Here is a 13393-nt window from a genome sequence, read left to right as displayed (position 1 = left end):
CTCCATAATTTCTAGCGATAACTGATGAACTGAGCGCGGTGGATGATGCCAGCATACAGTGGATGTCGTTTGGCTGATTTGTGCTGTTTTTGTATCTCTTACAGGGTGTTGTGGAATTCTCCATGTGTTTGCTATTTGCTAAACTCGTCAGCTACACATTTCTGTTCTGGTTGCCGCTGTATATGGCGAGTGTGGGTGAGTGTTGACCGGGATATCTATGGGGATGGTGGGGATCAGGGTCACCGAGATCCAGTGACCGGGATATCTGTGGGGATCGGGGTCATCGTGATCCAGTGACCGGGATATTTATGGGGATGGTGGGGATCGGGGTCATTAAGATCCAGTGACGGGATATCTGTGGGGACCGTGGTCACCGAGATCCAGTGATTGGGATATCTGTGGGGATCGGGGTCACCGAGATCCAGTGACTGGGATATTTATGGGGATGGTGGGGATCGGGGTCATCGAGATCCAGTGACCGGGATATCTGTGGGGATCGGGGTCATCGTGATCCAGTGACCGGGATATTTATGGGGATGGTGGGGATCGGGGTCATTAAGATCCAGTGACCGGGATATCTGTGGGGATCGGGGTCATCGTGATCCAGTGACCGGGATATTTATGGGGATGGTGGGGATCGGGGTCATCGAGATCCAGTGACCGGGATATTTATGGGGATGGTGGGGATCGGGGTCATTAAGATCCAGTGACGGGATATCTGTGGGGATCGGGGTCACCGTGATCCAGTGACCGGGATATTTATGGGGATGGTGGGGATCGGGGTCATCGAGATCCAGTGACCGGGAAATTTATAGGGATAGTGGGGATCAGGGTCACCTAGATCCAGTGACCGGGATATCTATGGGGATAGTGGGGATCGGAGTCACTGAAATCCAGTGACCGGAATATCTGTGGAGATGGTGAGGATCGGGGTCACCGTGATCCAGTGACCGGAATATCTGTGGGGATCGGGGTCACCGAGGTCTAGTTACTGGAATATCTATGGGGATGGTGGGGATCGGGCTCACCTATATAATCCAGTGCATTAATCCCCTCTGAGGGAATGGAAACACATTAGTACCTGCTATTAAAGCATATTAGACCCAGGCTGGTCTGTAGCAGTGACCTTCTATTACGTCATACAATTCTTCCATATAACTCCTCCCTATAAATCCTCCTATTATTCTGTATATCACGTCCCCATGACTTTCTACCACTCCATATAACTCCACTCTATAACCTTTGTTATTACACTGTAATGCTCATGTTTCTTGCCCCTGCAGGTCACATGGATGCTCGACATGCTGGGGACCTATCTACATTGTTTGATGTCGGTGGTATTTTTGGTAAGCTTTACCTTGTGTAGAAGATGGTCACAATGGTGGGAGAATTCTAGCAATACAAAATATTCAATTCATTTCAATTTAACTTTTTTTAATCTAAATCTAGAACTCACATTTTGCACAGATATATCCGCTATGAGAGGAGGATTATAGTAGATACATTAACCAGAATAGAATATTAGGACTATGTCTGAAACATGTCTTGAAGGGATGGCTAGGGCATTGTTCGGAGATCCCTGGAGGGCATAGTTGTAGAGCATCCAAGGGCATTGCTTGTTGTGGTGGTGCCAAATGACTGTCTGTAGAGTAGCTTGGTGAGGGTCTGTGCGCTGGGCTTGGTGAGGGTCTGTGCGCTGGGCTTGGGGAGGGTCTGTGCGCTGGGCTTGGGGAGGGTCTGTGCGCTGGGCTTGGGGAGGGTCTGTGCGCTGGGCTTGGGGAGGGTCTGTGCGCTGGGCTTGGTGAGGGTCTGTGCGCTGGGCTTGGGGAGGGTCACATAGGAGGAGATGGGGAACTACAATGGAAGGAGGAGACTGACCAGATTAATGAGACACTGTAACGAAGTCTCTTTCAAGTCTCACAAATCTCTGTGTTCTTTGTACAGGTGGAATTCTAGCTGGAGTGATCTCTGATAAATCTCACAAACGAGCTACAACCTGTGGAATTATGTTGATTTGTGCAGCGCCCACTGTGAGTGTGACATCAGTGTGACGCAGCCTTATACTGTACATCACCACCATAGGAATAGATATATATATATAATGCCTATAGGCACAGGTTATTCATGGTGGTAATCATTAACTATTCCCTTTTTTTGCAGCTTTACTTCTTTACATCTGTCAGTAACACAGGACCAGTATTTACCGTGTGTAAGTTCCATTGCATTGTGGTACAATCGACTGGGCAGTCTCAAGTTTCTCTCTCTCTCTGTCTCTCTTATATGTGTCACATCTGTCTTGCTGTCTGTCTCTTTTGTCCCATGCATGTCGCTGACTGTCTCTCTCTGCCCCAGTGATGCTGCTGATCTGCGGAGCTCTAGTGAATGGTCCATACTCTCTTATCACAACAGCCGTGGCTGCTGACCTGGTCAGTTAAACTTATTGTATAGATGCGCTAACACCATTATATAACCTGCATCTGCATCAATGCTGGGTTTTATATCATGTGACCAGCACCAGAGTGTATTTGTAAAGTCTCTTGTCCATCCACAGGGAGTCTCTTGGTTACTTTAAGGTCACTAAATTGAAATTTCTTTACTTATATCAGGGCTGTTTAACTGACAGTCCGGAGAGGAGATGCACCATGGGTGGTCCCCTCTGTGTGACATCTAGCCTGCGAGTATGTGACGTATCAGTGACTGCTGAAGAATACTGACGTAATAGCTTAATAAAACTGGGGTCTTCAGTTAGAAAACTTTATCAGATCAATGAAACAAGAGTTGTTGAACGTTATACAAGTCTGAATCCACATTTAACTCCTGACTTTGTAGTGGAATAAAATAGCTCTGGATGAGAAAAGCAAAAACTCATCCTGCAAAATAAGAGCTTGTTATCCACCAAAAAATTATGAATTTAAATATTTCTTTTCACAGGGGACACATAAGACTTTAAAAGGAAATTCTCATGCCCTGTCCACAGTTACCGCTATTATAGATGGCACTGGATCTGTAGGTGAGACACTACTAATCTAATAATCTAATCAATTATTTGTTACTTTCCTTTCCCTAACAAACATTTCCCTATCCCTGCACCCCCCTTCTCTTCCCTTCTCTCCCGCCCCTGCACCGTCCTCCCCTTTCCTTCTCTCCCGCCTCTGCACCGTCCTCCCTTTACCTTCTCTCCCGCCCATGCACCGTCCTCCCCTTTCCTTCTCTCCCGCCCCTGCACCGTCCTCCCCTTTCCTTCTCTCCCACCTCTGCACCGTCCTCCCTTTACCTTCTCTCCCGCCCATGCACCGTCCTCCCCTTTCCTTCTCTCCTGCCCCTGCACCGTCCTCCCCTTTCCTTCTCTCCTGCCCCTGCACCGTCCTCCCCTTTCCTTCTCTCCCGCCCATGCACCGTCCTCCCCTTTCCTTCTCTCCTGCCCCTGCACCGTCCTCCCCTTTCCTTCTCTCCCGCCCATGCACCGTCCTTCCATTTCCTTCTCTCCTGCCCCTGCACCGTCCTCCCCTTTCCTTCTCTCCCGCCCCTGCACCGTCCTCCCCTTTCCTTCTCTCCTGCCCCTGCACCGTCCTCCCCTTTCCTTCTCTCCCGCCCCTGCACCGTCCTCCCCTTTCCTTCTCTCCCGCCCATGCACCGTCCTCCCCTTTCCTTCTCTCCTGCCCCTGCACCGTCCTCCCCTTTCCTTCTCTCCTGCCCCTGCACCGTCCTCCCCTTTCCTTCTCTCCCGCCCATGCACCGTCCTCCCCTTTCCTTCTCTCCTGCCCCTGCACCGTCCTCCCCTTTCCTTCTCTCCCGCCCATGCACCGTCCTCCCCTTTCCTTCTCTCCTGCCCATGCACCGTCCTCCCCTTTCCTTCTCTCCTGCCCATGCACCGTCCTCCCCTTTCCTTCTCTCCTGCCCATGCACCGTCCTTCCATTTCCTTCTCTCCTGCCCATGCACCGTCCTTCCATTTCCTTCTCTCCTGCCCCTGCACCGTCCTCCCCTTTCCTTCTCTCCTGCCCCTGCACTGTCCTTCTCTCCTGCCCCTGCACGGTCCTCCCCTTTCCTTCTCTCCTGTCCCTGCACTGTCCTTCTCTCCTGCCCCTGCACCGTCCTCCCCTTTCCTTCTCTCCTGTCTCTGCACCGTCCTCCCCTTTCCCTTTTCTTGCGACCCTGCACTGTTCTCTTGCTTTGATGCCGATACCCTATTTTTTTTTATCCCCTTACCCCAGGCTCTTATCCTTCTCCTCTTTGCGCCAAAGTCTGTCCCAACTTTCCTTGCCTTTGGTGTCCAGATGTCTCCTATTTTGTTTTCACCTGTTACTTTTCTACTATCTACATCCAGGTGCTGCTCTAGGTCCTCTGCTGGCTGGTCTCCTGTCCCCATATGGCTGGCACAACGTGTTCTTCATGCTCATGATAAGCGATGCCTGTGCCTTATTGGTGAGTAATCACAATATAATGTGAATGGGGACTAACAGCAGTTTGTCTAATATGCTGCTAAACACCAAAGATTTTCTACTGTCTGAACACTTGCAGATCTTCAACATCATGTTGTTTTCTAATGTCACCTGTCTTGCTCTGATGTCACCTGTCTCTGGCTATAATATTACCTGGCTGTGATGTCACCTGTCTCTGGCTATAATATTACCTGGCTGTGATGTCACCTGTCTCTGGCTGTGATGTCACCTGTCTGGCTGTGATTGGCTTTATGTCTCACAGAGTCTCTTTCTTTCCTCAGTTTTTGCTGCGTCTCATTAAGAAAGAAATAAAATGTGTCCGACATCCTGGAGTTGAGCAGACAGAGTAAGTGATGTCTCTTCTTCCTTTTCTTACATGTGTCCTTCCTTGTGTGTAATTCCCATGTTCTCTTACATGCGTCCTTCCTTGTGTGTATTTCCCATGTTCTCTTACATGCGTCCTCCCTTGTGTGTATTTCCCATGTTCTCTTACATGCGTCCTCCCTTGTGTGTAATTCCCATGTTCTCTTACATGCGTCCTCCCTTGTGTGTATTTCCCATGTTCTCTTACACGCGTCCTCCCTTGTGTGTATTTCCCATGTTCTCTTACATGCGTCCTCCCTTGTGTGTATTTCCCATGTTCTCTTACATGCGTCCTCCCTTGTGTGTATTTCCCATGTTCTCTTACATGCGTCCTCCCTTGTGTGTATTTCCCATGTTCTCTTACATGCCTTCTAAGCTCTATGTGCAAAATGTGATTAGTGTAAGGAAGATGGAGGCCGTGGGGTCTAAAGAATCATAATTAGTGAATCTCACTAAGGGGATTAATCATCTGTCTCATGTAACCCTTTCATTGTTCCCCCAATGTCTCCGTATGTTCTGGTTCCTCCGTTCTTCTTTTTCTTGTACATTTATATAATCTGTTTTCTTACAGTGGTTTTCTTATCTTGTAGGTGGAAAGAGCATTAAGAAGTCTCACATCCCGCTCTAGACACATCTGTACATGTGTGCTCTGCACACGGATCACTTTATTTGTTACGGGTAGAAGTTATTGGATAATACGGCCAGTTATATGAAGATTCTGTATACACCCATGTATATTTGCACATATGTGCTCTGCACACGGATCACTTTTGTATGTTACAGATAGAAGTTATTGGATAATACGGCCAGTGTCTGGTTAATCTTATCTCAGTCAATTACAAATGTGAATTTTAAGTATTGTACTTTATTATGAGCAGATTTTTAGGCTGGACCTAAAACCCACTTGATACCTGTTGTATTAATAATGTTTTAATATAGGGTTTGTGGATTTACAGAAACTGTAATTCAAACGGGGGCCTCTCCCTCTGCACATATCCCCCCCCACTGTTACATCACCCCTGAAATATCCTCATATTCTGTACAGGACATATTACACGTAACATGTATGGAAACATGAGATATTATAGATAAAGATGTGGGGGAAGATATAATGCATACACACACTAATTATCTCTGTCACATATATAGATATAGTGTATATATTGTATACAACTGGTTTATAAGGAGATTGGTTTTTATTTATTAAAGTATGTATTTAAATTCTCATGGTTTCATGTTGAATGCCATTGGATCAGCTTCTGAGCAGTGGACACAGCAATCAATTGATGGTAGGGGGAATGGGGCATCTGAATGCTTTCGAAAGTTCTAGCCACGCCCCAGAGCTTGGCCACACCCCCATCATGATGACGGCACACGTATAATCACAGGTCCCTCTCCCAATTTCTCCAAAGTTGGGAGGTATGGTCTAGGGCCTGCCACTGCATGGGTCTATGCAGTATCTGTCTATGTGGGACATCTATGTCGGTGTCTTGACATCAGAGTAGAATTAATATTGTCATTCTGAAAAATGTTAGAATATTTTTTAGAATATTTTAAAATAATTATATTTGTGCTGCTGTAATAAGTTAGATTCTGATTTTCAAGCCCTGTAGAGTAATTGTATTGTACAGAAAACCCTGAAAATGATGATTCTATTTCATGGCAACAAAGTATTGGGTCAGACAGATGACTCTATATTATGTTTTGTAACCATCAAAAGCTAAACAATCCCTCCAAAATATTGTATGACTGCATAATAAACGTCTAATGATCTACTGGCTTCCTGTGATCTCTTGGTAGAAGTAGCTGAGACAACAGGTGGAGACAGCGAAGGCCCCGTTGACCAAAGTATTCTCATTATACGGACAATCTCGTTAACCATCGATTTTACAATGAGACTGTACAGAGATCTACAGAATTTTAACTCTACAAATATTACTCCTATGGGCCCCCCGGTCCCACAATCTCCAAATTCTGTATAATGGGAATCACTTGGGAATATAAGAGAGTAATATGTATAAACACAGGTTAGGGTGATCCAAGAATTATCTATCATCCGGATTCACATTCCCCAGATTCAGCTGCAGTAATCAGAGGCTGATGCGTTATATTACAAGATGTAGATTCTCTGTCCATATCCGCTGAATGAATGTTGTTCGCTCTGGGCCTGTTTAGATCATTTCTGTTTAGAGTAAATGTTAATGGTGGTGTTACAGCCTTGTAGCTACATCTACATAGCAGGTTTTATCCAATAGAGTGAGGTACAGTCTGAATCCTCACCAGTGCATGATCATGACTCACAGTGGATCTATGGCCATCTTGAAAATCAAATCGTGGCCACAGCCGCCTGTTATACATACAGGCTGAAGACCTACAGAGATTGGCGCATACGACCCATCTGACTCTAATTATCAGTCCCAGCTTCTAAAGAAATGCCCCAGGCAATAGCCCTGGTTCGGTGTACCAATCAGAATCTGCCCCATAGAAAACACCCAGAGAACTACAACTAATGGCATCAAACCATGAAGGAAGAGGACTCCAGTTACTACATATGCAAGTGCCAATAGCCAGCGCCGATGAACCAATGTATGATGCATTGATACACCCTGTTTCTAGAAATCTTATACAGTCAAGTGTGTAGAGATACAGACACTGCCCTATTTTTCCTGAAATCTCTTATAACACTAGAGTCTATGGGCAAGGACTGCTTGTTTTATACCCCTCCACACTCCGCAGAGAGTGCATTTTTATGCAGAATGCCCGGTCTATGCTTCACCATGAACTGGAAAGGCTGGAGGACCAAAAAACACAGCATTACCTTGGCAGTCACTACCCGGTTGGTATGCATCCCACGTGCATGATCAATTACTACTGTGAGTTCCCTGCCACGGCTTCTGTGGCCCACGTTATGGCCAAACATTCTTTTTCCACTGTCGCAACCTCTAACTAAAGTACGGGGTATTCAGCCTCTTTCTTGACTTGGGATAGAACTGCCTCCAAGCCAACACTAAATGCATCTGTCTGCAGAATGAACATTTGGTGCAGCACCGATTCTGCAGAACAATGTCCTGATGGAGAAAGGGTGAGAGGGATCTGCCAATTTCCCTTTGTGAGCTAAAATAATTACCCGCTAAGTTCTCTACCAGATCATCTACCCGTGGAATGGGGTAGACATCAAACCGTGAGAAGCTATTGCAGAATCTTATAGTCCCATTGGGTTTTTATACAAGTACAATTGGACTATTACACTTGTGGATTCCTCGATCACATCTAACTCAACCATTTTCAGCATTTCCCATTTTATTGCCAGCCGTCTCGCTTCAGGGATATAATATGGCTTCTGTTTGACTACTACCCCCAGAGGAGTCTTAGGGGTATATTTACTAAACTGCGGGTTTGAAGAAGTGGAGATGTTGCCTTTAGCAACCAATCAGATTCTAGCTGTCATTTTGTAGAATGTACTAAATAAACGCTAACTAGAATCTGATTGGTTGCTATAGGCAATATCTCCACTTTTTCAAACCCACAGTTTAGTAAATCCAGCCCTTAACATCATGTTCAATTAAAGTTTTATGTCAATTAAAGTATTATGTACAAGTAAAAAAAACTTACATAGTTGATGAAGTTGAAAAAGACACCAGTCCATCAAGTTCAACCGATTTTAGATCTCCTGCGATCCCTCTCTTGTATTAGAAATTAATCCGGATAAAGCAACCGCCAATTTGTTTCAATCGGGAAAATCCCTCCTAACAAAATATTGCAGTCCTATTTCTCCCTATATCCTCTACTATCCTTCATTTTAATTAACGGTCGTATCCCTGGATACACTTTTCCACTAAAAAACTTGTCTAATCCTTTCTTAAAAATATCTATTGAATCTGCCATCACAACCTTCCCTGGCAGTGAATTCCATATAGTGACTGCCCTTACTGTAAAGAACCCCTTCCTTTGATGGTTGTTCCTCTCCTCAAACCCTAGGGGGTGACCGCGTGTCCTGTGCACAGTCCTTGGGGTAAAAAGTTCCCATGAAAGGTCTTTGTATTGATCTTTAATGTATTTGTACATAGTAATCATATCTCCTCTTAGACGCCTCTTTCCTCATAACTTAATGAATCAATTTTGTCGCCCTCTTTTAACCCCTTTCTGGTTCCAAACTGTATTTTTTTATAGATTGGTGCCCAGAACTGTACTCCATATTCAAGATGAGGTCTTACCAACAATTTATACAGTGGCAAAATTACACTGTCTTCCCCTTGCATGTAGACCCCTTTCTTTTTTTTCTTCTTTTATAAAATTATATTAAAATTTCACTGAGATCAAGGAGGTGATGGAGGTGATTGGAATGTAACATATTCATATCAGAACAAGTTCAAATCCCCAATACAATTTTTTATTAAGAGAATAAAAGTATGAGAGTATCTCAGTGAGAGATTGCAGATATATGAATTAAAATAGTAGTGACAGATGTGTAGATCGTAAGAGAGAAAAGGAACAAAGGGAGGAAACAGTGTGTGGGGGGGCTATGTCAGGTGCTGATCTCCCTTACTAAGTAACTACTGTCCACGTGTCAGGTGCTGATCTCCCTTACTAAGTGACTACTGTCCACGTGTCAGGTGCTGATCTCCCTTACTAAGTAACTACTGTCCACGTGTCAGGTGCTGATCTCCCTTACTAAGTAACTACTGTCCACGTGTCAGGTGCTGATCTCCCTTACTAAGTAACTACTGTCCACGTGTCAGGTGCTGATCTCCCTTAATAAGTAACTACTGTCCACGTGGCAGCTGGGGGTCTCTCTTACTAAGTAACTACTGTCCATGTGGCAGGTGCTGATCTCCTTTAATAAGTAACTATTGTCCTCGTGGCAGGTGCTGATCTCCGATACTAGGTAACTGATCTCTCTTACTAAGTAACTACTGTCCACGTGTCAGGTGCTGATCTCCCTTACTAAGTGACTACTGTCCACGTGTCAGGTGCTGATCTCTCTTACTAAGTAACTACTGTCTACGTGTCCACGTGCTGATCTCTCTTCCTAAGTAACTACTGTCCACGTGTCCACGTGCTGATCTCCCTTACTAAGTAACTACTGTCCACGTGTCAGGTGCTGATCTCCCTTAATAAGTAACTACTGTCCACGTGGCAGCTGGGGGTCTCTCTTACTAAGTAACTACTGTCCATGTGGCAGGTGCTGATCTCCTTTAATAAGTAACTATTGTCCTCGTGGCAGGTGCTGATCTCCGATACTAGGTAACTGATCTCTCTTACTAAGTAACTACTGTCCACGTGTCAGGTGCTGATCTCCCTTACTAAGTGACTACTGTCCACGTGTCAGGTGCTGATTCCCTTACTAAGTAACTACTGTCCACGTGTCAGGTGCTGATCTCTCTTACTAAGTAACTACTGTCTACGTGGAAGGCGCTGATCTCCCTTAATAAGTAACTACTGTCCACGTGGCAGCTGGGGGTCTCTCTTACTAAGTAACTACTGTCCACGTGTCAGGTGGGGGTCTCCCTTACTAAGCAACTACTGTCCATGTGGCAGGTGCTGATCTCCTTTAATAAGTAACTATTGTCCTCGTGGCAGGTGCTGATCTCCGATACTAGGTAACTACTGTCCACGTGTCAGATGCTGATCTCCGATACTAAGTAATTACTGTCCACATGTCGGATAAGAGACTTCCTTACTAAGTAATTACTGTCCACGTGTTCGGTGGGGTCTCCCATACTAAGTAAATACTGTCCATGTGGCAGCTGGGGGTCTCTCTTACTAAGTAACCACTGTCCTTGTGTCAGGTGCTGATCTCTCTTATTAAGTAACTACTGTCCACGTGTCAGGTGCTGATCTCCCTTACTAAGTAACTACTGTCCACGTGTCAGGTGAGGGTCTCTCTTACTAAGTAACCACTGTCCACAAGTCAGGTACTGATCTCCTTTACTAAGTAACTACTGTCCCTGTGTCAGGTGCTGATCTCCCTTACTAAGTAACCACTGTCTATGTGGCAGGCGCTGATCTCCCTTACTAAGTAACTACTGTCCACGTGGCAGCTGGGGGTCTCTCTTACTAAGTAACTACTGTTCACGTGTCAGGTGGGAGTCTCCCTTACTGAGTAACTACTGTCACATATCAGGTGCTGATCTCCCTTAGTAAGAAACTACTATCCACGTGTCAGCTGGGAGACTTCCTTATTAAGTAACTACTGTCCACATGGTAGCTGGGGGTCTCTCTTGCTAAGTAACTACTGTCCAGGTGTCAGGTGCTGATCTCCCTTACTAAGTAACTACTGTCAATGTGGCAGGTGCTGATCTCCCTTACTAAGTAACCACTGTCCACGTGTCAGGTGGGTTCTCCTTTGCTAAGTAATTACTGTCCACGTGTCAGGTGGGATCTCTCTTACTAAGTAACCACTGTCTATGTGGCAGGTGGGGTCTCCCTTACTAAGTAACCACTGTCCACGAGTCAGGTGCTGATCTCCCTTACTGTCAGGCCTCAGCCGTAGACTTGAGTATAGAAAGCCACTAACAGGTATTAGCACTACTGAACTAGCAGATGCGGAGTCTATCGTACCCCTGATGTTCGCCAGGGTCCCCCACAAGGAGGTTTGGACTTCGCTGCACAGGGCACGCAGGTGGCAGTCCTCCTAGCCAGTTGCCGGTGTAGCGGTAAGGAGGGTCAGACAGTCCGGGTCAAAGCCAATCGGGAATGCAAGTTTCAAAGGAGGATCCAAACTGGTAGTCAAACAGGCCAAGGTCGCAGGAACAATATGGGACAGGCAGAATGGAGGATGGTCGACAAGCCGGGTCACAACAGGAGATCGCAGAGGCAAGACAATGGTCAGTAGAGCCGGGTCACAACAGGAATAACACAGGGAAAACGCTGGAGACAGGAACCTGTTACTCTGGCACCCTAATGGCGCCAGACCCAGGTTTAAATAGAGGCAGCAGACCAGTGATTGGAGGACACAGGAGAGGCACGCGTTGCTAGCCAACGGGACGGAGCAGAGCGCATGCTCCCGAAAGTGAGGTCCGGCGGAAGCTGCGGCGTGCCTGTTGCTAGGCAACAGGGAGCACCGGCCGCAGTCAGCAGGCGTCCGTCCCCGTATGACAGGGGAACAGCGGGGACCGCGTCTGACACTTACTAAGTAACTACTGTCCATGTGGCAGATGCTGATCTCCCTCACTAAGTAACTACTGTCCACGTGTCAGGTGGGGTCTCCCTTACAAAGTAACCACTGTCCACGTGTTAGGTGGGGGTCTCTCTTACTAAGTAACCACTGTGCACGAGTCAGGTGCTGATCTCCCTGACTAAGCAACTACTGTCCACGTGTCAGGTGGGGTCTCCCTGACTAAGCAACTACTGTCCACGTGTCAGGTGGGGTCTCCCTCACTAAGTAACTACTGTCCACGTGTCAGGTGGGGTCTCCCTGACTAAGTAACTACTGTCCACGTGTCAGGTGGGGTCTCCCTGACTAAGTAACCACTGTCCACGTGTCAGGTGGGATCTCCCTTACTAAGTATCTACTGTCCATGTGTCAGGTGGGATCTCCCTTACTAAGTAACTACTGTCCACGTGTCAGGTGGGGTCTCCCTTACTAAGTAACTACTGTCCACGTGTCAGGTGGGGTCTCCCTGACTAAGTAACCACTGTCCACGTGTCAGGTGGGATCTCCCTGACTAAGCAACTACAGTCCACGTGTCAGGTGGGATCTCCCTGACTAAGCAACTACAGTCCACGTGTCAGGTGGGGTCTCCCTGACTAAGTAACCACTGTCCACGTGTCAGGTGGGATCTCCCTGACTAAGCAACTACAGTCCACGTGTCAGGTGGGATCTCCCTGACTAAGCAACTACAGTCCACGTGTCAGGTGGGGTCTCCCTTACTAAGTAACCACTGTCCACGAGTCAGGTGCGGATCTCCCTTACTAAGTATCTACTGACCACAAGCCAGGTGTGTTTCTTTTACTATGTACAGGGATGAATACTTATGCAAGCCGCATTGAATGTATGACATGGTAATAGTGTGTTCTGGGCGTACACTCCGTCACCCTGGTAATTGTATACGTTCCCTCTGTGTACACTCTGCTCTTTCTAGAAATTCCGGGTCTGCCACTTGTTAACCCTTCACAGGTAGAGCAGGGTGTGATAGGAATGAGGTGCAGCCAGTTTGTCTCTAGTTACAGAGTTTCTAGTAATCAGACATAAAGAGACGGTTATAGAGGATATAACACAGGGACAGGATGACGGAGCAGTTACCAGAGATCAGGTGAGGTGGGGGGTACTCAGCTTCTGTGAGAGGGGTAGGACCCTCTGTGCTATAGAGCAGTAATAATGGCCATGTGACCTGTTTACCTGGAGCTGTATTTATCTCCTGTTCCTGAGCTGAGAAACCTGTTAAAGATGATGGAGACGGAGTATTCAGGAGCTCTCAGCACCAGTTACTAGTACTTAGTGACCTTCTGATAACCCGAATACCTGCCATAATTAATGTGGTTATATTTATAACTCCATGGTTCCCTCATCCACATGTACTGGATTTATATGTGACTCTGATCTTACATCTCCTGGTCTCATGTTCTGTGTCTCATGTTCATGTTCTGT

At 46.4% G+C, this 13393-nt stretch overlaps 1 protein-coding gene across 2 annotated transcripts in view; it reads left to right on the top strand.

Moving 5' to 3' along the window:
• Positions 1–6576, top strand: part of LOC142139714 (glucose-6-phosphate exchanger SLC37A1-like) — a 44483-nt gene extending 37907 nt beyond the window's left edge. For both annotated transcript variants that reach the window (XM_075197579.1, XM_075197578.1), the window contains exons 12-20: positions 105–195; positions 1284–1346; positions 1945–2030; positions 2161–2209; positions 2353–2426; positions 2932–3010; positions 4326–4423; positions 4722–4786; positions 5394–6576. In XM_075197579.1, coding sequence (XP_075053680.1) covers positions 105–195; positions 1284–1346; positions 1945–2030; positions 2161–2209; positions 2353–2426; positions 2932–3010; positions 4326–4423; positions 4722–4786; positions 5394–5409 — 621 coding nt within the window. In that variant the 3' untranslated portion in view covers positions 5410–6576. The remainder of the gene's footprint in view (positions 1–104; positions 196–1283; positions 1347–1944; positions 2031–2160; positions 2210–2352; positions 2427–2931; positions 3011–4325; positions 4424–4721; positions 4787–5393) is intronic.
• The last annotated feature ends 6817 nt before the right edge of the window (positions 6577–13393 follow it).

The sequence above is a fragment of the Mixophyes fleayi genome, chromosome 2, assembly GCF_038048845.1.
Source record: "Mixophyes fleayi isolate aMixFle1 chromosome 2, aMixFle1.hap1, whole genome shotgun sequence".
Classification (NCBI taxonomy): Eukaryota; Metazoa; Chordata; class Amphibia; order Anura; family Limnodynastidae; genus Mixophyes; species Mixophyes fleayi.
Note: the sequence above shows the minus strand (reverse complement) of the source record. Positions and strands in the feature narration are given on the sequence as shown.